The 25,431-nt window shown below is 37.7% G+C and overlaps 1 protein-coding gene across 2 annotated transcripts in view; it reads right to left on the reverse strand.

Annotated features, from left to right (window-relative positions):
• LOC150085673 (endoplasmic reticulum-Golgi intermediate compartment protein 1-like) overlaps positions 1 to 25,431 on the reverse strand; it is a 285,607-nt gene that overhangs the window by 20,619 nt on the left and 239,557 nt on the right. For both annotated transcript variants that reach the window (XM_090374181.1, XM_090374180.1), the window contains exon 8: positions 19,293 to 19,415. In XM_090374181.1, coding sequence (XP_090230307.1) covers positions 19,293 to 19,415 — 123 coding nt within the window. The remainder of the gene's footprint in view (positions 1 to 19,292; positions 19,416 to 25,431) is intronic.

Consider the following 25,431-nt stretch of genomic DNA (forward strand, 5'->3'; position numbering starts at 1 on the left):
AGAGGTGAAGGTGATTCTTGCACAACTTCTATTAGAATAAGAAGCGACCTGGAGCGAGGGGTGTTGGGGGTTTCAGGGACGGATGGCAGTCATCATGGAATAGTTGGGTATATGGGATGTGTTAGGGTAACAAGGAATAGGCATAGGAGCATGTATGCTTGCATGTATACCAATGCTAGAAGTATAGTAAATAAATTTGATGAATTTGAAGTGTTGGTCAAGACATTAAAGGCGGATATTGTTGGGATAGCAGAGACGTGGTGTCACAAAGATATAAGGAATGCAGAACTGGAATTTGGGGAGTACAATGTGTACAGAAAGGATAGACAGGACAGAAAGGGAGGGGGTGTTATGCTGTTAATTAAGAAAAACATAAAATCAAAGGAAGTGCACCCAGTTAATATAGATGAACAGTGCTCTGTTGAGTCAGTTTGGTGTGAGATAAGCACTGCGAAAGGAAAAATAAGAGTAGGAGTGTGTTATAGGCCTAATGACTTGAATGAGTACAATGAACAATTGTACAGAGAAATAGAGTGGGCCAGTAAATCAGAATGTCTTATAATGGGGGATTTTAACTTCCCAGATATTGACTGGAACTTGATGGTTGGTCACTCACACACTAGTCAGACTTTTGTGGAGTTATTGGATGATTGTTTTCTGCAGCAGCATGTTCGAGAGGCAACCAGAGAAAGTAACACTCTTGATCTGGTTATCAGCAGTGATCATTCGTGTATTAAGAATTTGCAGATAAAGGAACCACTAGGTGGCAGTGATCACAGTGTGCTGAAGTGGGATCTACTCAAAGAGGTAACTACCGTCAGGGGTAAAGGAAAGGGTTTTTGCTTCCGTAAAGGGGAGTACAGTGGTCTCAGACAGTTTTTAAATTCTGTACAGTGGGATCAACTGACGATGTTACAAACAGTAAATTCTAAGTGGGAAGCATTCAAAGAATTAATCGTGGAAGCTACTAGACTTTATATACCGATTAAGAAATATCGTTCAAGGTTTAGGCCTAAATGGTTATCAAATGAACTAATGAGACTCGTGACAGAGAAGAAAAATGCATGGGATGCATATAAATTATCAGGTGACGCAGAAGCCTGTGGCAGATATAAGCTAGTCTGTAATCGGGTCACAAAGGAGGTTCGGCAGGCGAAGGCGGATTACGAGAAATCTTTGGCAAAAGATGCTAAGAAAAACAGCAAGGATTTCTTTACTTATATAAACTCGAAAAGGAAGGGGATGAATATGATTGGTCCACTTGACATCGATGGTTCGACTGTTGATGATCCTGCTCAGATAGCAAACAAACTGAATGAGTATTTTGCATCTACATTCACACGTGAGGAATTATTACAATTTGAAAATGGAAGAAGGTTATCAAATTGTAGCAGTGTGCTTAATGATTTTGTAATAACTGAGAGCAAAGTGGAGGAGAAATTGTTGAAGTTAAACATAAGAAAGGCACCTGCGGTGGATGGGATCTATCCAGTTATTTTAAAGGAGGCGGCAAAGCAACTAAGCAAACCCTTAGCCATAATTATGAGAGCATCCTTGGACTCAGGGGAGGTTCCCACGGACTGGAGATGTGCAAATGTGTCCCCAATTCACAAAGGTGGATCGAAGGGTGACACGAGTAATTACAGACCAGTTAGTTTAACTTCTGTTCCGGGTAAAATAATGGAGTCGCTGGTTAAAGATACATTGCAGGATCATCTAGACAAGACTGCAGCAATAATTCAAACACAGCATGGGTTTGTTAAGGGAAAGTCTTGTCTGACAAATTTGATTGGTTATTATGATGTGGTCACAAAGGAACTGGATGCAAAAAATAATTTTGATATCATATACTTGGATTTCAGGAAAGCTTTTGACACTGTTGCGCATGGAAGACTACTGTACAAATTGGAGCAGAATGGTATTAAGTGTAAGTTGCTACAATGGATAAAAGGATGGTTAAGTGGGAGAAGACAGAGAGTGGTAATCAATGGGTGCTGCTCTTTGTGGACTAATGTTATTAGTGGAGTCCCACAGGGTTCGGTGTTGGGTCCACTGTTGTTTTGTGTATTTATCAATGATATTGATGAAGGTATATCAGGCTTAATGTCGAAGTTTGCAGATGACACAAAGGTTGGCAGGGTTGTTAATGACAGTAATGGCAGTGTGCTACTGCAACAGGATATAGATAATTTGGGCAGATGGGCTAAGAAGTGGCAACTGAAGTTCAACCTTGACAAATGCAAAGTACTGCATATGGGTAGAAGTAACCCCAGAGAAACGTACCAACTGTGTGGTACTACACTTAAGGTGGTAGAAAATGAAAAAGACCTGGGAGTAATTGTGCAGTCAGATATGAAGTTTTCTGAGCAGTGCAGACAGGCTGCTAGGGCCGGTCATGGGGTTTTGTCAATGATATATAGGAATTTTGCTAACAGGGAAAAGGAGGTGATTGTCCCTCTGTATAAGGCAATGGTCAGGCCACGCCTTGAGTACTGCGTACAGGTCTGGAGGCCTCATTTTAGGAAGGATGTAGATTTGCTTGAGCGTGTACAGAGAAGAGCAACACGATTGGTGAGGGGAATGAAGGGATTCTCTTACCAAGAGAGGCTTAAGTTCTGCGAATTGCAGTGGCTGGAGACTAGGCACCTGCGCGGTGATCTGATTGAGGTCTATAAGGCCTTGAATGGGTTGAGCACGCTGAATTCTGATGGGATCCTTCCACTTGTTCAGATTACCAACCTACGGGGACATAAGTTCAAATTAAGAAAGGACAGATGTAGAATAGGTGTGCGGAAATTTGCCTTTAGCCAGCGGGTGGTTAATTGCTGGAACAAACTTCCATCTGTCGTAGAAGTTGATAGGTTAAATAAATTTAAGGAGGAACTGGACAGGCATTTGGAGGGAATGGTGTGATTTTTATTTTTTTTTTTTTTTTTGGCTAATGCTGCATAAGCTCCTACACTTGCTTTCTTGCATCATGTGCCACTACTACTACTACTACATCAGGTCAAATTTTTGTCCAGCATTTGATAAGGGTAGTCTTGTCACTTTCGTCCCAAGCTGCAGCAGAAAAATAAATGACTGTTATTATGTTGACATTTTTAAGAAGGTCTATAAAGTTTGATTTTTCTTTAAGTGCCTCTTGTTGTTCTAACAGTGAGATTATCAACTTCTTTCTGTACTGTTGCTTCACAGCCTCTATAACTCCTTGTTCCACATAGGCAGTAATAGTGCAGTAACACTGGGTGTCAAAAATTTTACAAAGATGTTCCCAGATCTCAGTTGTCCTTCAGCTGGGTGGGTTGGAGCATTATCAATGAATAAAACCACTTTTTCTTCCAGTCCTTGATCCCTTAAATATTTTTTAACTAAGGGAACAATTGGATGAAAAACCAATCTTTAAAAAGATCTGAGCTCATCCATGCTGATTTTTGTGACGTGTACTTAGCTGGGAGGGCATTTAAAATCACATTTTTAAGAGCATGAGGCTTAGCAGATTTTCCAATGACTAAACAGTGGTAATTTAAATTCCCAGACACGTTACTGCACAAAAGCAATGTCACTCTTTCCTTACTCAATTTATGTCCTTTAGTTAAAGAGTTAAGTTTTAGGGCAAGTGTTTAATTGGGTAACATTTTGAAAAATAAACCAGTCTCGTCAACATTAAAAATTTTGGATGGAACTAAATTTTCTTCACTAATAAACTTGAGAAACTGTACTTTAAATTCTTCACTTGCAGCCCAATCACCAGAACGACTTTCACCTGTAATTCCAAGCTGTCAGATTCCATGAAACTCCTTCCAAAATCATACCCCAAACTCGCAGTAAAAGACGTGTCACCTCCTAACTTTTCGTTATGCTAAGAGCCCTTGATTGAAGGACTGTGCCTGGAAGAGGAACCCCTTGCTCTCGTTCTTGACAAAACCAAATGTACAAGGCCTCATCCAAATTTTCATTTTTTGCCTTCTTAATGGTAGCTCTATTTCCTAAGCTGTCTTTTTTTTTTGCACAAAAGTTTTTGATTGCTTTCCAATTTTTTTTTCCAATTGGAAACAGTTTGTTTTGCCACCCCTATATTGAGAGTGATCTTTTTAAACTTTCCCTCTTATCAATGCAAAAAAGCATGTTCAGTTTTTGTTCCATTTACAAGGTAACACTCTTCTTTTTGTTGCCATCTTCTGTTAACCCAAAATCACAAAAAAATACAAGTAAAACACAAAATAAAATAAAAACACAGTAAAAACAAAGAAATACAGCAGGTAAAGAACTGAAGTAAACTGTATGCATGGACAATGCTAGCAGCAGCTGTCAACTGAATAAAACAGCTAAGCGACTGATTTGTGAGTCATTTCCAAGAATGCACGATTCATTCACTGATCACGTGCTATGGCGCAACATTACATTTGCTCTTATCCGGTGCAGCGGGCATTTAATGCTTAGTATACATGGACTAGTTGTAGTTCCTTTATCCCTGCTCCTCTTATTTGCAATGTCTCTTTCTTCTCCGATTCACAAGAGCCTGCAGAAATACCTCCACCCCAGCACTATAGGTCATTTCCAGAAATCTACCTTTAGACCTCTATATTGCTTACTGCAGCCTCTTGCACTGCTCCAAAAGGAACATACAAAAGGAAACTACCTTCATCAGTATTTCTGCTACAACCAACATCAAAACTCTTCACAGTGGCACATTTACGTGGTTTTGTAGGGGACCACTGGCACCACTGACATATACACACTATGTTCACTATGTCTTCTTTTACAATGATGTCACTAATATTAACTTAGGCGAGCTCACACTTGTAAATATACTGTACAATTTTCAGAAACCACTCATAAGTCAGTTATTTTTATAATTCCTTCCATGTATTTTTATTTTGATAGAATTTTTCTCCTGACAGAAAATCCAATCCGGATTAACAGTGGGGTCACTGGATCATTTGAGTCCGGATTAATGGGGTTCTACTGTATATATATATATAAATTATTTATAATAATTTTACCACAAATGTAACTATATATTATTAATAATTAATGGTTTATGACCAGGGACACTGCCAAAATTAAGCAGAAGGAACCCAACGACCATAATGGATACATAAGTTTGTAGGTAGACAGTGAAATAGGTAAAAAAGTCAGTTATTTTTATAATTCCTTCCATGTATTTTTATTTTGATAGAATTTTTCTCCTGATAGAAAATCCAATCCGGATTAACATTGGGATCACTGGATCATTTGAGTCCGGATTAATGGGGTTCTACTGTATATATATATATATATATATATATAAATTATTTATAATAATTTTACCACAAATGTGGTAAAATTATTATAAATAATTATTAATAATTATTTATTATTAATATATGGATAAATATATTTATCTATATATTATTAATAATTAATGGTTTATGACCAGGGACACTGCCAAAATTAAGCAGAAGGAACCCAACGACCATAATGGATACATAAGTTTGTAGGTAGACAGCGAAATAGGTAAAGGGCTAACGGAACTGAAATTGTAACTAGGGAGAACAAGGAAGGGATAGAAGTTAATAAGAAGTAATTAGAAGTACTTAATGCTGCATATCCTATGATTTCAATGCCTTCTTTGAGGGTCAGCCGGCGAAATCAAAGGAAAAAGCAGCAAGGAGTAAGGCCTCTGTTTCTGACATGAAATATACACAGCATGTTGTAGATTTGAAAAGCCAGTATAGAAGATAAGGGTTGAAATTTAAATTTTAATGCATACGTATATTTCATGGCTGACTCAACAGAGGTGGAATGCAAAGTGAAAAGTTCAAATGAAAGATGATGTAACTCCCCACTGTACTGCAGTGGGGAGTTACAAAATTACATTCAAAAAATTAAAATTATGAATGTAATTTTGAGGTAGGTATTAAACACAAGAAGTAGTACATCTAAGGAGAGAAAGGAATAATAAGCTAACAAAGTAGTGGAAAATAGTCAGTGAAGTTTGTTTAGGCGAGAAAAGTGTGTTACAGCAGAAAAAGAGCATCTCGATATTGTGTTTGGTAAACTAATGGCTCACGAGAAATAAAAATATAGAATGGTAGGAAAGCGTAAAGAATATGGAAGAAAACTGAAATAGATCGTACTCGGGCAGTTTGGAGCTGCTATTCCTGTTCCTATAGTTGGACCCTGAATACAGTTCTGGGAGTATACTTCCAGTGTTTAAGTCAGCTATGTTTGGTATATAAAATAATAAGAATAAAAAAATATAAAAATACTCCTTGTTCAGCCAATCTTATTATTCCTTATTATAGCTTATTATTCCTTTCTATCCTGGGATGTACTACTTCTTGTGTTTAATACCTACCCCAGAATTACATTCGTAATTTTAATTTAATTTAAGATAATTTTAATTTAAATTTTAATTAGATTTAAATTAAATTTAATTTAATTTTGACTACTTTCTCTAACTTACAGTTTCAAATTCCTGACACGTAGGATAGCTTGCATATTTTAATTCTGATTATTTCTCTAACTTACTTTTTTCCGATTTCTTACACATGGGGTTGCTAGCATATACCATAAATACTTTATATCAGACTTACTTCTTGCTGCTGCTTTTTCCTTTGATTTCGTGGCTGGCCCTCAAAAAAGGCATTGAAATTAGCAATAACATCAGTAGAAGCACATGATGCAAGTAAGCAAGCTTATACAGCACCAGCCAAAAAAAAAAAAAAAAAAATCCTTCTCATTTCACTGAGCCATTCATTCCAAATGTTTATCTAGTTCTGCCTTTAATTTATTTAAGCTATCAACTTCCACAACAACAGGTGGAAGTTTGTTCAAGTAATCAACTACCCGCTGGCTAAAGGCAAATTTCCGCACATCTATTCTACAATTGTCTTTCCACAGTTTGAATCTATGAATCTATATATAAAACTTGCCTACATATTTTAGCAGGTTTGTAATCTGAGCAAGAGGAAGAAGGCCCCCCAGGTGCCAAGCATTTCCGTGGCCAAGCAATTCTCATGCGATTAAAGAGCATTTTTTGATAAGCGACTAGGTTCTCCCTTACTTATTAAACTTTTTCATTAAGTAGCTTCACTCTCTTAAAAGCACTAAGAAGTGAGCCCAGAAGAAGGAAAGTACCTTTTTCTTTAATTTAGTACTCCTACTAACCTCTACACTTGGCCACAAAGAGGCACTGCTCCTGCCTCCCCGTGGTGGGGCCGGTAACCTGGGTGGTAAAGGTAAACCCCCAGGGCCAAAAGGAACTAACATGGATACAAATAGTTATCCACCTTTAGAACTATTGAGCTCAAGACAAGAAATTTCTGACACTGACCATGACTCTGTTCAACCAAAAAGGCTTTGAAGGGAAGCAAAGTGTCAAAATGATATACTGAATTTCCTGGTGGTACATTTGTTATCTGCCCAACCTGTAGACAAGTTATCACCATTCTTCATACAAAAGTGTTTAGAATCTATTTCAGGGTCACCAAAAATGGTGAAGCGACTACAATCTGGAGACTTCCTGACTGAAACAGCCAACTCAAAACATTCTGAGCAGCTGTTAAACACAATAGAATTGGGGGTTAAACACAAATTGGGGGACTGACAGTTAAACACAAATTGGGGGACTGACAATATCAGTAACTCCCCAAAGAACCTTAAATTCATCAAGTGGTGTGATCAGTGAGTGGGACCTAATTACAGTCTCTGAAGAAGAACTACTCCAAGGACTTAGTAGTCAAAAGGTAACAAGTGTAAAAAGAATCATGAGTGAAAAAGATGGAAATCTAACTCCAACTAGAACCATCATTTTAACATTCAGTACTCCAGACTTACCATCCTCAATCAAAGCTGGCTATTTGAATTGTCATATTAGACCATATATTCCGAATCCCGTTCGTTGCTTCAAATGTCAGAAATATGGCCATTCACAGCAGGCATGTAGAGGTGATGCCATCTGTCCCATCTGCAGATCTAATGGGATACTCAAGCTGATTGCTCAGACGCAACCCTTGAGTGTCCAAACTGTAAGGAAAGTCACCCTGCCTTTTTCCAAAGCTTGCGAATTATGGATTACAGGGAAAAAAATTCAAAAATATAAAATAAAGTTACGTTTCCTGAGGCACGTGGGCAAGTTATGTTGAGCATGCCTAGCAGTTGATCCTACGCTGTTCACACTAGAAACTATGTATCTACTGGAGCACAAACAGATGTATCAATTCCACCTAATACCTCTATGGCTAATTGGCTTAAATCTACTCTTTCAAATTCAAAAAAAGAAAATCCTCAAAAAACTAGCGAAGCTACAATATGCCAATCAGTATCCCTAGTGATACTCCATCGGTCCCATATGACACAGAGCAAATGAAATCTGACACAGGTTGAAAACATATGGAAGTAGATTGTTTAGATAATGAGGAGCCCATTTTGGAACTCCATGCAAATGACACCATGGATTCTGTACGCCCCTATTTCTCAAAAAAATATAAAATAAAGCAAGATAGATCGAAATGCTCCACTTCTAAAAAACAGTCAGACCAATCCACCACAATTAAACTTAAATAATGTCTAATATCATACAGTGGAACTGCAGAGGGCTAAGAAGCAATTCTTAGCAATTATTTATTTATATATATATATATATATATATATATATATATAGTATTAGTATTAGTAATGGCCGCATGGTGCAAGAAAGCCTATAGCTTATACTGCACCAGCCAAAAAAAAAAAAAAAAAAAATCCGAACAAAACAATGATAAAAAATAAATAAATAAATAATAATAATTAATTAAAGAAAAGGAAATTAAATCTATCATCCTATGCGCTTCCCTCACCTGAAGGTACTATCCAGATGACCTTTGAATTTCCCCAAACCGTCAGCCTCTACATGGGATGTAGGCAACTTATTCCAATAATTTATAACTCGCTTGGCTAAAATAAAACTTCCTGCAGTCCAATCTAAACATTTCTCCCCATAACTTGAATATATGTCCCCTAGTTCTAGCATCATTTATAATCTTGAAAATTTCATCCTCATTCATTTTACTGATACCTCTCAGAGCCTTAAACACCTCAATCAAATCTCCTCTAAGGTGTCTAGTTTCCAAACTCTGCAACCCACATATTCGAAGTCTTTCTTCTTAAGGACGCCCTTTTGCTAATCTCACCAGGCAAATTACCCGCCTTTGAACACTTTCAAGAAGCTCAATGTCTTTCTTTAGGTGCGGTCTCCATACTTGAACACACTATTCCAAGTGTGGTCTAACAAAAGCCTTATATAATGGGATTATCACGTCCCTATCTCTACTTGCAAAAGTTCAATAGATCATTGATAGGACACCATGGGCCTTCCTTGCAACCTGTTTACAATGCTCAGAGAATTTCATGTGTGACTGTATCGTAACACCTAAGTCCCTTTCCTCCAGTACTGGGTTTAGTTGAACTCCACCAAGTGAATAAGTTATTTTGGGATTACTATTTCCCAGGTGCAATACCTTACACTTTGTTGGATTAAAGCATAGCTGCCATTTTTCTGACCATTCCTGAAGTCTATCTAGGTCTCTCTGAAGAAGCTCAGCTTGACAGTGATCATTAACTACTCTACCAATTTTAACATCATCTGCAAATTTAGACATCACACCCTCTATCCCTTCATAGATGTCGTTCATGAAAATTAAAAACAACAGCGGTCCTAATACTGATGCTTGGGGAACCCCACTTCTTACATCAACCCAATCTGAAGAATAGCCATTTATCACAACCCTCTGCCTTCTGCCCTGAAGCCATCCTGCTATCCATCTAAGGATTTTCCCAGTAATTCCAACATGTTCCAGCTTATAAAGCAACCGCTCATTTGGGACTGAGTCAAAAGCTTTGCTGAAATCTACATAAACAATGTCGAAATTATTCCCTAAATCCAGCTCGTGAGTGACCCTTTCAAAATAGCAAACCATGCTGAGTATCCTTGAAAATTTCAATTCTATCCAAATGATCCTGAATTCCACCCTTGATCATTGCCTCCATGATTTTCCCCTACCACTGAAGTCAGACTGACAGGTCGATAATTTCCCACTTCACTCTTAGAGCCCTTATGTATGGGAGATACAATGGCACTTTTCCAATCCAACCGAATCTCCCCAGAGTCTAGTGATGCTTGCATAATTAGCCTCAATGGTTCAATGCACTCACTTACCACCTCCCTTAATTATAGGGTATAGGGTATATTCCATCAACTCCAGGAGCCTTACTGGCCTGTAGGCTCAAAAGTTTTTTCATTAAATAATCTTGCGAAATTTCAATATCATTAATTACATATTTTTCAACTTCGTTCCCACAATTTCCCATTGCTACAAAAGGTTTTTCATTTGTAAATATCAATGCAAAATAACTGTTGAGTTCATCTGAAATGGCAGCTGGTGTATTCAATACTATCCCCTTTCCCTTACGTAAAGGTCCGATCTGGTTTGAGCTGCTCTTCTTGGCAAATATGTGTGAAGAATTCCTTATCCCCCCCTCTTTGCTCTGTTTGCTAGTGATTTCTCATAAACTGCCTTTGCCTGTCGAACCTTTTCTGTGGCTCTATTACAGATCATCTTCCAGCTGTTATAGGCTTCAGTACTTTTTATTGCTCTGTAACCTTTATGCCACCTTTTTCTGCTCAAGTAATGTGGCAACCTCACTATTCATCCAACTTGGAACCCTCCTCGTGGAGTATTTTTTTTAATGGTAAATACGCATTCAAGACATCTGTGATTAATATTTTAAAAGCATACCACAGTTCAATTGTATTCATTCTCTGCGCGATATCTGCCCAGTTAACAGAGGACATGTAGTACCTTAATGCATCATAATTTCCTTTTCTGAAATTAAAACCCATTCCTTTGCCTTTTACTACTGCTACCTCTCTCATCATCATCCACTGTAGAACTCCCTGATCACTTCCTGCTACTGGTTCCTCTATTGTCAGCCCTGTTATGTCATCTGATTCATGGGTGATGATGAGGTCTAGGATATTCTTTTCTCTAGTACTTTCCCTGATATGTTGATACAAATAACAGTCATCTAGTTGATTTAAAAATTTTGTTCTCCATGTCGAATTTCCTTCCCATTTACTCCAATCAATTAGAGGCAAATTGAAATCACCCATAATAAGACATTGACGCTTACTTGCCCATTCCATTGGAATGTAGAGGCTTTCATCATAATCTTCACAATTACCTGGTCTGTAGATTACTCCTACTCGCATTATACCTTTGTTTCCAACTACCTCACACCATACAGATTCTATACTAGCATGTGAAACGTCTGAATCCGGGAAAGCTATCGTCGCACTCAGGCTGCTTCTGATAACAAGCATTACCCCACCACCCCTTCTATCTACCCTAGCCTTCCTAAATACATTATACAAGCCGTACTGAAACTCATCATCCCCAATTTCCGGGTGGCACCACGTCTCCGTAAGTCCTGTTATGTCCGTGTTACTTGTTTCAACCAGCAGTTCGAATTTGCTCATTTTATTGACGACACTTCTAACATTACTATATAAACAATTAAGACTTGCTATGCTTGTATATTTAACAACCCTAACACAATCCTTGAAGTTTTTTAGGCTTGCTTCCCTGGTATTAGCTACCTACTCACTTGAAACATTTCTGCTCCCAGAACATCTAGATAATATGTCCAGTTGGGGTAACAGATAAGAACTCTTGAGGTATGTGCAAGAGTTACTTTGACCAATATTATCAGATAAATGCGTGTCAGTATTACCCACATCCCCCCTAACTAGCAGTTTTCCTGAACCTTTAAGGTATTTGGCAAAAACATTTGCACTACCTTTGTTTAAGTGTATCCTGTCTCTACAAAACAAATTCCTTCTACCTACAAGTGTGGGCCATGCTGATAGAAATTTCCCCCCTAAAGCCTTGCAGAGTCCTTCAAGTCTTGAGTTAATCCACAAGGCTTTTAACATATAATCCCTCCTATCGCGTCTGGGCAGAATTGCAGACACATAGACATTGTAGCCTAGCTCGCGGCATTTCCTCAGCATGGTCCTGTATTTGTCCAACAAATCATCAGATCGTGTACGTTTAATGTCATTAGTCCCCACATGAATAATAATATTCTCTTCACCCCCTTTAAAATCTGACAATCTGTTGGTGACATCATTAATAGTTGCTCCTGGCAGACATACCCTGGTTATACTCCACCTATCCTTATTACAAAAAATATTCCCCGTTTCCCTGACAATGGAGTCTCCTAATAAAACAATGTCCTTTTGAAGCAGAGTAGTTTGCACTTGGTTTTTCTGTTTTGAGGCCCGAATCGGATGTGCATCACTTGGTAGATTGCTGAAGTCTTGAGTCACTGACGAGCTCCCAGATGCATTATTCTCGAGGGCAAGCACCCGTTTTTTTCAGTGACTCAAATTGTTCCAACAGTGCACCAAATTGTAATTTAAGATCGGTGCACTCCTTACATCGATCACAAAGAAAAGAATCCCCAGGTGAGCTATGATTAGTCACCAGGTCGACCTTGGAAAACATTCCACAGGTTCCGCAACGGATGAAATCATGACTCACCTGTAAATCGCCATCGGCTATTTCCCTGTGAGTCACGATACCCTGCGATGTGTTTAAGGCAGATCTCGTAACTACCATTATAAAATTAGCTAAATATCAATGAAAATTAACTTTAAAAAAATTATATCTATAATATTATAAAAATCAAACTGTTACAGGAAAACCTATAACAAAATAATCCGATAATATCTAAATAATTCAAATATTTAAAAGCAATAATCAACAGTAATCCAAACCACTTAACTGAGGAGCCCTGACAAAGTGCGTCCGCTCACCTTGAATTTCAACACTCGAATGTATATAAATATACACATTCGAGTGTTGTATATATACAGTAAACCCCCGCTATTCGCGGGGGTTACGTTCCTGAGAAATGCCGCGAATACTGAGTTATGGCTCCCATAGTAATAAAGGGGTTCCGTTCCAAAGTATGAAACATATAAGAAAAACTAGTTTTGTCTATGTATGTATTATATGTACTTTCATAATATGACTATGTATATAGACAGTACATAGTGAAATGCAAGCATATGGCATCGAAATGAAAATAAGAAACAATTTAATATTAAATGTAATATTTATTATAAATTTCAAACAAATCTTTCAAACCAGTGCCTTTGCTAGCTAAAAAACTTATCCCGCCAGTGCTATCACCAGTTTCGCTAAAGTGTTGATAAAGGAGTTTTGCCTTTTCACGAATGATGAGTGAACTTAACGGAATTTTATTTTGAGTTTGGTCTTCTATCTGCAGATTTAAAGCCTTTTCCATTTTTTCTAATTTAACTTCACGAGTTACAGAGCAAATTTTTGAAGCAATTAGCACGTTTTCACGGACACTATGGCGGATATTTTCTTCCAATTTCTTGATTGATCATACCATTGACTCATTAATTTTATGTTTTACCACTGACGAGACACTTTCACCATTAGAAATTTTATCTAATAACTCAATTTTATTCGCTAATGTCATCATCTTCTTTGATCTTTTCACATTTCCCTTGTTATTCGTAGCCATATTTTTCTATGGGTTAGAAAGAACTTGTCCACAATAAAGTCACTTTCTTCCATTAACACACTAGAAAAAGTCTATTTTACACTGCAAAATGGTAGATTTGTCACATTTTTAAGCATATCAATTTATAAGCATATAAATTAAAAGCAAACGGCGAAACCTTCCATGAAAAGCGCATAACACAAACTGAACAAGGATTTGCGAGACACATCCACGCTCGCGATTTTGTCACCCCCTCTCCCCCCACCCACTGAGCGCTGTTTTGACCGGGAAAGATAATTTTAGCCATGCCCATGTATTTTTATGGCGGAAAGTGTTCACGGCGCTTTAAAATTCACATTGTTTTAGGTTTCATTTTATATTAAATCAGCGACCGTGAATACAGATACCGCGAATAGCGGGGGTTTACTGTATAGACTGTGTAAAAAGCATTACCGCTACTATCAGAAGCATCTGCGACCTTTCAATCCCACGCAGAAGGCCCCACAGGTATGCTGTCCCTTGGTGGAACCACCAGCTAGACGATCTAAGAAGAAGGGTCCACCATGCTAGGAAAATGTTCCAGCGGGCAAGGGCAATGATGTCCTCCCAAGAGATTACGGCAGCCAGGGAAGCTTACCGCACAGTCAGAAATGAATATACTAAATAAAAAAATTTGCAAAAACAAAAAGCAATCGTGGCAAACTCTGGTGTCTATCTCTGGAAATGAGAACCCCTGGGGCATCGTTTTCAAAATTGTAACTAATAAATTACCACGTGGTGAGGTGCTTGATACAACACTGAAAATAGACGGTACTTCCACCTATATCTGGGAGGATACTATAAATAACATTCTTGATACCAACAGCAACAAGAAATTATCAACCAGAATTTAAAATACCACACAGCAACGGTGGAGCCCCCGTTCACCGGCTTTGAGATGGACCTGGCAATTAACAAGATGAAAGATGGAAAAACACCAGGTGCAGACCTGCTGGAAGTAGAAGTTCTCAAAAAATTCGCTGAGGCCTGCCCAGCTATACTTCTAAGCCTACAGAATAAGTGCCTGGCAGAGGGCACCTTCCCAGTTTCATGGAAGACTGCAACCTTAAAACTAATTCTGAAAAACTCAGACAAGTCACCACAGAACACAGCCTCATATCGCCCGATTGCCTTACTCTCCGTGATGGCCAAACTACTGGAGCGTCTACTCTTGTTTCGACTTTCTGCCTGCTATGAGGAACACCAACTCTCCTCAGAAAAACAATATGGCTTTAAAAAAGGCTGCAGCACTGAAGACGCTATCAACAATCTAATCACCCAAGCAATGCACTCAGGTTTCAAGTACTCTCTTGCTATATTGGTGGACTTTGCTGGAGCTTTCGACCGCCTGTGGTGGCCCAGCGTTCTTCGGAGACTTCAGCACTCAAATGTTTCTAAAAATCTATATAACAATTTGAAGTCTTATCTAACCAACAGAAAAGTATGAGTTACTAACAAATATCAGACAGTTACCAGGTTCATACACCAGGGATGTCCGCAGGGCTCTGTGCTTGGCCCGTTCCTCTGGTCTATTGTCTTGGACGAGTTCCTGGGCTTGGACCTTGGGGGGGGCTGAGCCCTTGGCCTTTGCGGATGACCTTGTCCTGTTGGTGCGTGCGGACACTAGGTCTTCCTTGGAAATTATTGCAAATGCAGGCGCTTGTGAAGCTCCAGAACTGGACAGCCTTGCACAACCTTACCTCTCGGCAGAAAAAACAAAATCCATTCTCCTCAAGGGCAGACTACAAATTAGAAGACCACCTACAATGAAATTAAACTTCACCCCCATCTGACTGTACACAGAGGTTAAATACTTAGGTATTTACATTGACTCGGGTCTTACTTTCCATAACCACCTGAAATATCTAGCCACCAAAATCCGGAAGTATGCCGCCATGATCAGGAGGGTGAGCAGAGCTGACTGGGGCCTGAAGCACAAAACTCTGACCCTCATATACAAAGCAGTATATGTCCTGATTGTTTGCTATGGTGCCTCCACCTGGTATAGACAAGCTACACTAACAAAAAACAAACAGAAGCTGGACACAATTCAAAGGTTCATGCTGCTATCAATTAGTAGGGCGTGCTGCACTGTTAGCACCCCTGCCTTGCAAGTTCTAACAGGTTGTCAGCCACTCTACGTAGAGGTAGTCAGGCGAGGCCTATATTACCACCTTAGGAAAGGAACACCAGCTGAAATAGTAAATCTCCAGCTGGATCTTGCAAATGACCCCAAGATAGAGAAGAGGAGAATCACCCAACACCTACAAGCGATATGGCAACAGAGCTGGGAAACCATGCAGAAAGGAGACATCACGAGGCGATTGCTCCCAACTATAAACCATACTCACCCAGAGCCCCCTCCCTGGTTCTCACCTGGTCTGCACGTGACGTTTATTATCACTGGACACGGCCCCTTCCGTCAGAAACTCACAGCTATGGGGATTGAAAGAGACCCGCGGTGCCATTGTGGAGAAGAAGAGTCCTGGGGGCATCTCATGTATGAGTGCCCTGCCTATGACAACAGTAGAATCAAGTTTGCTACCGCAATTCAAAGGAATCCACGTAACCAAGAGTCCTCGCTGCTGCTGCTCGATGAAAACACATACAGGGCACTAACTGTGTATGCGCAGGAAATCTTCGCACTGAGGCTACCAAGATTACTGAAATGAGAACAACATTGGATCATGCTGCCCAAGGCCTGAATCAGACTGGCGTGGGTTAGCTCCTTCTCCGCTAGAGGACACTGCCTTGACAACTTGCTAATCCTTTAAGGGTAGGAACACTGCTGGTACCATTCTGGTGCGGGATACTGCTGCAAACCCCTTATAGGGTAGGATCAGCCGGCACCGTTCTGGTGCTGGATTGGTGGCACTCTGGAGAACTTCTGAGTGCGGGATACAGCGTCCATTGGCCTCTGGTAATCGTGCAGGGGCACCTGTCCCCTGCTACTTTAACTCCCACTCCCAGACCCCTATTTTCACCTCACAAAGAGCGGACTGCTCCTTAACTTCAGTCCGTCCTCCTTTCCCTCTTTCTGTTCCTTCTAACTCGTACTCTTGCTCTGTTTTCTCCCCCCCCCACTTTTTTTTATTTATTTTTTTTTTTATTTTATTTATTTATTTTTTATTTTTTTATTTATTTTTTTTTCACTTGACCTTTGTCAGGAAGCTTAGGCAACCCTGGCAAAGGCCAGCCAGAGTATAATGGGCAGCCTGGCTCACCTCCCAGTTGTGGTGGCGGGCAACGTGGGGTCCCACTAGGGGCTCTGCGGCCAAGCAGCCAGAGACACAACAACAAAACATAACACTACTCTGACAGAAACCAGACATTACACCTTTTCTGGCTTTTACAGAGAATCTGTACTTCTTCACAAAGTACCATGGTGCAGATGTGGGAAACCACAGGTGGCGCCTTTCACAAAACACTATGCCACTATGTATATATATATATATACAACACTCAAATATATACATATATATACCAATTTCTATATACAGTGGATTCTGGTTATTTGGGCCACCAGTTAATTGAGGGAGCTGTTTATTTGGGTCAAATCTTAAAAAACAGAACCCAATCGAGAAAATAGCCAGGGTTTACTTTGGTCAATTGGGACAACATGCTGTTTAATAAGGGCAGGATACTGCAGCACTTAAGATTACCCTACGATTGTCTCCGACCGAACCACGTGGTATGGTCGGATTTCTGTGGATTATTATGGCGAAATGTGTTTACACTTCCATGAAATCTTTAATCATATAAAAAAATTTATTTTCAGAATAAATAAAGAGAAGATTTCTCTTCATTCCTATTTTAAAAGCTTCGTAACTTGATACTCTGTTCTCACTTTTTGTGCGTATTGTGTTACTTGCAATTTGTGTGTGCCATATTTTTTGTTATTGATTGCTTATCTTTTTACTGTTTTAAATTTTAACCCCCATCCACAAATGTCAGTGAAAACGAAATGTCAACTAGTTAGTATGTACATATTACAGTACATATTAATTATTCCGATTATCACGTATCATTTAATTTTTTAATTGGTAAGGTAATAAAGGTAAATTTATGCTTAATGTATCTTTACTTTTATAGCCTGTGGATAATATTCCTCCTATTTTCACTAATTAGAATTGCTGTTTAATAGAATTAAAATTCAATTCACAAACATGATTACAATGATCAGCACTTACCACACATCGTATAGTAAACGGTACTTTACTATGGTGAGTCCATCATAATGTGATTTGATTGTACAGTGAACCAATTGTAAAGCGGTGGCCCATTGTATTTTTAACTATTTATGTGAAACTTCGGATAATTGGGACAGCCGCTTAATCGGGCCAAGATGCACTAGTCCCGATGTGTCCCAAATAACTAGAATCGACTGTATATATAGATTATCTCTTCTACTCCATCTCTTACATCCCATCTGTTTCCTCTTTGTCATAATCTGATGTTGGCATACATACATACCAGCACCTCCACCATACCTCTTGATTCTGCTTCTATCTTCACCATCATTAACCCATCAGTAGTATATTTAATCACTTCCACACATTTACTTAATTCTTAATTCAACACTATTGCAACAGCATTTGTTCTCTCTCTCTCTCTCTCCTCCATCAAAATATAACATTCTAAATTTTGACTTCGAAAGTATCCTCCCTCCTTCCACCTATCTCACACTACCTTACCAAATCCAACTTACCACATTTACCCCCTTCTTAAATTTTCCAATTTCCTTTTTTCACATCAGATATTAAATGTTTCTATCCTAATTATACTTCTTGTCTCTATCCCTCTTTCTCTTGTCCTTCCCTACAATGAAGATGTCCCCATGGGGAACATTAGCCGTTCCATAGTGCCTTCATGTCCAATCCACTGTTTAGGAAGAAGTTCATCCTAGGATCTTACTTTGCTATGGAAATATAATGGGGTCAGACTTTGTGGTAAATCAGATTTCGATCTGCCGTTGCAGTATTAACCAATTTCACAGAATATCAAGATAGATCATTCCTGTTATTTTCAGTTATGTAAAGAAGAATTGATTATAAACTTTTCCTTATTGTTGATATTAACCTTGGAACTGTCTCTTTCATGTTCATTTAATTCATGGAGGATTTTTGCTCTCCCCTTTATCCATAACTCCCCCATATCCATAACTTATCCATAACTTAGGATAGTCCAGCCCCATGCAGATATCTGAAAACTGCAAAGATAACTGTCTAAAGTTTAACACATTCTTCACTCAGGTCAGAATCAGTTTTCCTTTACAGACAAGCTACATTCACAAATTGCATGTGACAACCAGGAATTGATTTATTTTGTGGATCCTTCCTTTACTTAGGCTGAAACTGTTATTACGCAGACAACAGATTCCATTTCATGAAAAGCTAACACACAAAAAAGCCACCATGTGGCAATAAGGAACATACCATACTTTGTAGAAGGAATGAATATTGTAGGCCACAACCTAGATACTTTAAGTTGATCTTTCCAAGTGGTATATATTTCAATTGTATATATTTCTTAAACACGCCAAGGAATAAAAGATTAAAATTCTATACATCATTATGGACACTCTGTATACTCATGGTTCTTTAATTATGAAACATTTAGAGATAAAGCCTGTGCCTTCAAATTTATTGTGTAAGAGAGAGTTATGTAAAATTTATATTACAAACAATACTTACAGTAGTCAGAAAACTATACAGAGGTTGACGCTTTTCAGTATACTTTACAGTTATTGGGGTCAGATCATAACGAAACCAAATTGCTGGCATGATACGGCCAGTATGGCTAAAAGTTACCGAACTCTGAAATAAAAACATAGTTTGCAGATATTAACATTGTAAACAGTTTAGAATGATAAATATAAAATTTTCAAATAAAATAGCATTTCCTAAAAGTTTTATTTAAATTTTCATATATAGAGAAACTCTAAAAAAAAAACTCTAAACTTTTATATTCATATTTTTCAAAACAAATAAAAACCTTTCCTTTTATCTTCCCTAAGACATTCATAATAAATAAAACTGACCATAATATTAAGCAGTAAGCATAGTGGCTTAATATTATGGTCTGTTAGAAATTTTGGCTAAAAAAATTCCCTTCAGTTTTTGGAATAAAAACAAAACATAAAGGAAAAAAGGATCTGTTTCCTAATAACTTCATTTCATTCCCACTATAGGTATTTCAGTAGTTTTAAGCCTGCATGTAATTACACACATTATTTATGAAACAGGATGTGGTGCAAGGTCTTACACAACTTGTTTTTTTTTTTTTTTTTTTTTTTTTTTTTTTTTGGACAGTTGTTGGCGCATCGGCTTCTGTGGCCATAATGCACCCCCCAAGGTTTTTTGCAGTACTTTGATCCAAGCCCGAGGCAGGATTCAAACCCGCAACCTTTGGGTTGCCAGGCAAGCAGGCACTTTACCCACCCGGCTAGCCCAGTCAGCAACACACATCTTGTATAGGACTGCCTCAGCAATACAGTACCAGTTAATTTTGAAGTTAAAACTTGCCTACATATATATTTTATTTTTATACCATAGTAGCTCCACACTACATATAGTCACAAATGCAGCAGCATGACTATGTCACAAATGCAGCAGTATGGAATTTATTGGGCATGGCCAACTGTGTATGATAGAGGTTCTATAGATAGAATTTTTGGAATACTGAGAATTTCTGCTCTTTCATACACTAAGTCTTACCTTGTGGTATGTCAGTACCTGACTACATTCAAATTCACGGCTTCTTTCTGCATGGCATGTCAAATGTAAATATGCCTTTACCATCCACAGCTGCAGCTACTACTGCATTGCCTTCTAAAGTATTTGCATAACCAAGAATTTTAATAAAATTTGCTTATTCATGTCCAATACCTTTGGTATTGGACATGAATAAGCAAATTTTATTAAAATTCATTCATGTCCAATACCAAATTCATGTCCAAATTTTATTATTTCATTCATGTCCAATACCAAAGGTATTGGACATGAATTATATGCCTAGAGGGGAAAGAAAAGGCAATGTTAGTTTGATTTAAGTATAATAAGTACATCATTTAAGTATATTACTTAAATGATAAAGCCTCCGTAGCCGAGTAGTCAGGAGCGGGAGTGCAGTAGCACACGCTCTTTGAGTAGACCGGGGTTCAAGCCCCTGACTGCTAAATACAGTCAATCTGTCAACCTGCACTGGATCAGCGTGGCAGATTATGGTCCATTTCCCTCAGCATGAATTGTTGAGGAGGCTTCCATCCTGCAGTGGGTTGATCATGGCTGCAGTTTCACTTAAATGATGCCGATTTTAACTACTTTAATCGATGCATTTGCACTAACCCATATGTCTAGGCTGTCCATTTTGGAAGAACACAAAACCAGGACACTTATCTTATGCCGTAGTTATGGGGGGAGTAAACCTGCCCATAACAAAAATGCGCGAAATTTTGTTTTTAATAAAAGACTTTTTTTTTCCCCATTTTTATTTTCAAAATGTAGAATTAACAAAAACAGAATACAGTTCTTAAATTTAAACAACAAAATTTATGCAATAAATATGAAAACTAATATTTTTTATTAATATATTTAGCAGAACTCTTCGTGGCATTTAACAGATTTTTGTTATTTTTAATTTTATTCTTAAAATCTGCAGTTTAAGTCCCTCAAATTAAAAACAGGTAATAATTGCATTAAATTTTTTTTTGTTTGTTTTTTATGAAAACCCCAAACACGAAAGGTATCAAAACCTATAATACTTAGTACCGTGCATGGGTTGAAAGAGAAGTATGGGGGGGGGGATGCCAGAAACTTTGCTCTGTACTTATCTCTAACATATTATGCTCATCAGTCCATTGTATTTCCATTAAAGAAAATATTCGCTTGCAGCTGGCGTTGTGACCCGGAATTGCAAATAAATATGAACATAATCTAATAAACTCGCTCTTTTGTTCAAGCTATTCTATTTTTTTAAGTAAGTAAGTAATGTTGTCCATTTTTCAACACAACTCAATGTATTCCATTCTTTACTATTTTCGATTTCGTTTATGGCAATTTTTTTTTAAAACTCCAAACTGATCATATAATAAATTTTCATGAAACTTAAAATTTCGATTTTTTCAAATTATTTCAGAGAATTTGCTATATCCTACCATTTCGGAATGTTGTTCATTAGCATCCAGTTTAAGAAATGGAATTGTTCTAGGGGTTTCGACCAATTTTCTAAATAATTTTTAGCCGTCAAATAAAAATCTAATTTCATTTTTAAACTTATGAACTTTTTGGTTTTCTATATCACACTGAATCGTTTTTCTAGCCTCAAATGGCAGAAATTGATCAGATATTCTATTATCTAACATCTCAATCGTTTCTTCAACAATTATTTTAACCTCTAAAATAGTTGTTTGCTTTTTCAATTTTTAGTATATGGTTATTGAAGAAACTGAGAAAGCTGTGGGCAGTCTACAAATATGCTTCTCCCAATGAATGATTAAAAAATTTCTAAATAAAAATGGGAGGCTTTTCCTCGGATAAAAAAAAAAGATTTTAAACCTTCGAAAATTTTTAAAATGCATTCCACGGCAGGAAATAATGACAAACAGCAAGTTTTGGAGTAAGAGAGTAATTTTTTATACTCTATACCAATGGTAGCACAAAATTCCTTTAAATGTTCTGTTCGAACAGTATAAGTGTGAAAGTAAGAAAATATTTTTATAACTATCAATTTCACGTCAACAGCTAGTCTTCCTGCTCCCGATTGAGCAGAATTATGAAATATGTACGCTATACATCCGACATCTTTGATATTGGAATTAACTAAATTTTGGAGTCGAGAAAATACGTTGAATTGGCCTCTTCTGTTGATCCCACCAAAATTAATATTCGTATTGTCAGCTACGAATGCAATACACTTTTCTTTGGGGATATTATTTTCCTTCAGAGAAGTAAGGATGTAGTTGGCGATAGTTTCTGATATCTCATCGGGCAAAAACAAATTCATCTTAAGAAATTTAACTCGCATACCATTTTTCTCGTTGAAATAATGCAATAACCATGGAAATACTTTCTCCGATTTATGGTTGCTTGCATCGACAGAAATTCCAAAGAATTCAGTACTACTGACATCTTTTAAAACTTCGTTAAGTGAATAAGGCGCCAGTATTTTCTTTATTAGTGCAATTGTTTTCATTTGTGCACTAGAAAAACAAAAAGTTGACCGAAAAGGCTTGATGAACAATCAGCACTTCTAAACGACTGATGATGTTTAATTAAATGATATGCCATCGTAAGTTAAGTGATGGCAACCTTGTCATGTTCGTTTGAATTTTCTTTGACAAAGAAATGTTCCAATTTAGATGACGATGCAGTTGCTTGAAATTTCATTGCATGTTTTTTTCGAATTAATGTGATCTTTGATATCACATCTGTAAAAATATCTTCATTTTTACTTTTTGTTTGCCTTTGAGGGCTGTTACTTCGCCAAGTCAACTTATACTTTTTGTCACTACTATACTTCTAGTATGATATTCACTCCTTGTATAAGGCTGTTTCTTTTTTTAGCGTACACCCGTTGGTGCAGCACAAGGGAAAAACAGCAGTTGAAACACTATTCCATCTTTATGAGTCCGGCTGATTCACAGCAAGAGATCGGTATTCGATCAGATCGGACAAACATCGTGGATATAATATTTATAAAATGGTGAGAAAGTATATGACTTTCATTGGAGGAAAGAGAGTAGTGACAATTAAGAAACATACTTCAGGGTGAAATCTGAACCTTATAACTACGGGGTGATTTTTGTCTGGAAATTCCTTGTGTACGAACGAACGAACTTTAGATCTAGTGACTACCGCTGGGAAGTCAGGAAATTCCATCCCATGCAGATGTGAAGTTCCTCTTTCTCCTCATAAATTCCATTTTTCACTGTGTCAGGTCTCCAAAATAACAGACCCTGGGATTTTCATTTCCCCACGAAATTAGCCTTTTGGCCAATAGAAGCATTGGAAACTCTAAAAGGGGGGGGGGGGACATATATATATATATATATATATATATATATATATATGCAGATCGGAGACAAAAGAGGAGGAGGCAAACAGAGGGGACAGAGAGAGAGAGAGAGAGAGAGAACGGACAGAACGAAAAAATCAGGAAGACAGAGAAAGAAGGGAGAAACCCAGAGAGAGATGAAGAGAGTCTTGTCCTGAGCGAAGCACTTCTTTTTCTTGAGGCGATCTCGTCAAAAACGTCTTGAGAATCTTTTGCTGCTGGCTCCTGTTCCTTGAGTCTATTCCTGAATATTGCAAAGTTTATTCTGGTAAGTTTCACCCTATATTTACGAAACGATAGTTTAATAGAATGAAAGTGTCGGACGTTAATACCTAATTAAGAGTTTAAGATTAGCAAGATCAATTTGTATTAATGGAATACCATAAGTTATGACTGTTAAACCTGTATAGTACACTTACACATACACCCAGATACTCGAAATGCAGGATGATTGTTGGCTTCAGAGAGTACGGGCAGCAGTGCCAACTGAAGATCACATGAAAAACAGACCTATTTATACATGCCTGTGTTTTTATATATATTAGCCTTATAGTATATATCGTTTTATCCCTTTGATAAGAGGGACAAAACGATATAGAGATAAAGCTCTTATATAATCATATAAAGTATATAACCATATCATTTTACACCTGTTTGTATGCTAGAGTTAATAAACTATGTTTTGTTTAATCATCCTTGCCTCTTAGCCATTCTCTTGCTAAACGTTATCACAGCACAAGTTTTATAATACAAGACCATAGTTTTGCAGCATTCTGAGGTCTAACTTATAGGAGGAGTTCAGAGTGAATAAGCACAATGCCAATTCGATGTTGCGAATCTGTTTTCCACATTTCAGAATAGATCTTGAGAACACGAGATTTTTGTCCTAATATATAAACCACTAGTCGATCATATAAAACACAGGCGTTTTCTGGAGCATCAATATTAATGAATAAACTTGCCCAGAAACCTTATTGTACACATTGCATTTTGAATAATATTAAGAGTTGAATGTCTTAGTCTCCATTTGAAGAATGATGTCCAGACGAACCCCTGTGGAACACATCTCCCACTGTGACTTATGTTGATAAAACATGAGAACATTCTGCATTCAGCCTCATTTTCGTGTCTTCTCTTTTTTATAAAACTCCATTCTTTCTGGAAGTCCTCTTTGAAAACACATTTACGTTTAGGCATTTTTTTTTTATTATGCAGCTTAAACTAATTTAAAAAATTTTCACAAAAACTCACTTATCTTTATCTATAAACTGATCAGGCCATGTGCACTGAAAATAAAGGAACAAAACACACATCCAAACATCCAAATCGCTGAACTTAAACTAAAAGTAGCGTGAAATGAAACTGAACACATAACATCCACGTGCATACACGAGAAATTAATGCCTGCCAATCAATGCTAGACACTTCCTCCTCGATTATATGGATTAAGTTTTTTGACCATTATAAAAGTTATAGTGAGGTGGCCGCAAACCAGCTGTGAACAGGCGACGTACAGGCTGTAACTGACGATGCGATTGAAGACAATGCTCCGAACTCTGCTACTAATTTTTTATTGTGCACAAATAAATTTGTGCAATTGTTCATGATAAGAAACCGGGACATTTAAGAGTCCCAAAAAAAAATTTTCGGGACACCGGGACAGTTTCACATAAACTGGGACGAATCCCAGAAAACCAGGACGTATGGACACCCTACATATGTCAGTAAATTTTCTTGCAACATGAGACTTTAGCCCTAAAACATTTTCAGTTTAATTTT

Source organism: Mastigoproctus giganteus, chromosome 5, assembly GCF_048544385.1.
Source record: "Mastigoproctus giganteus isolate SK-2022 chromosome 5, ASM4854438v1, whole genome shotgun sequence".
Classification (NCBI taxonomy): domain Eukaryota; kingdom Metazoa; phylum Arthropoda; class Arachnida; order Uropygi; family Thelyphonidae; genus Mastigoproctus; species Mastigoproctus giganteus.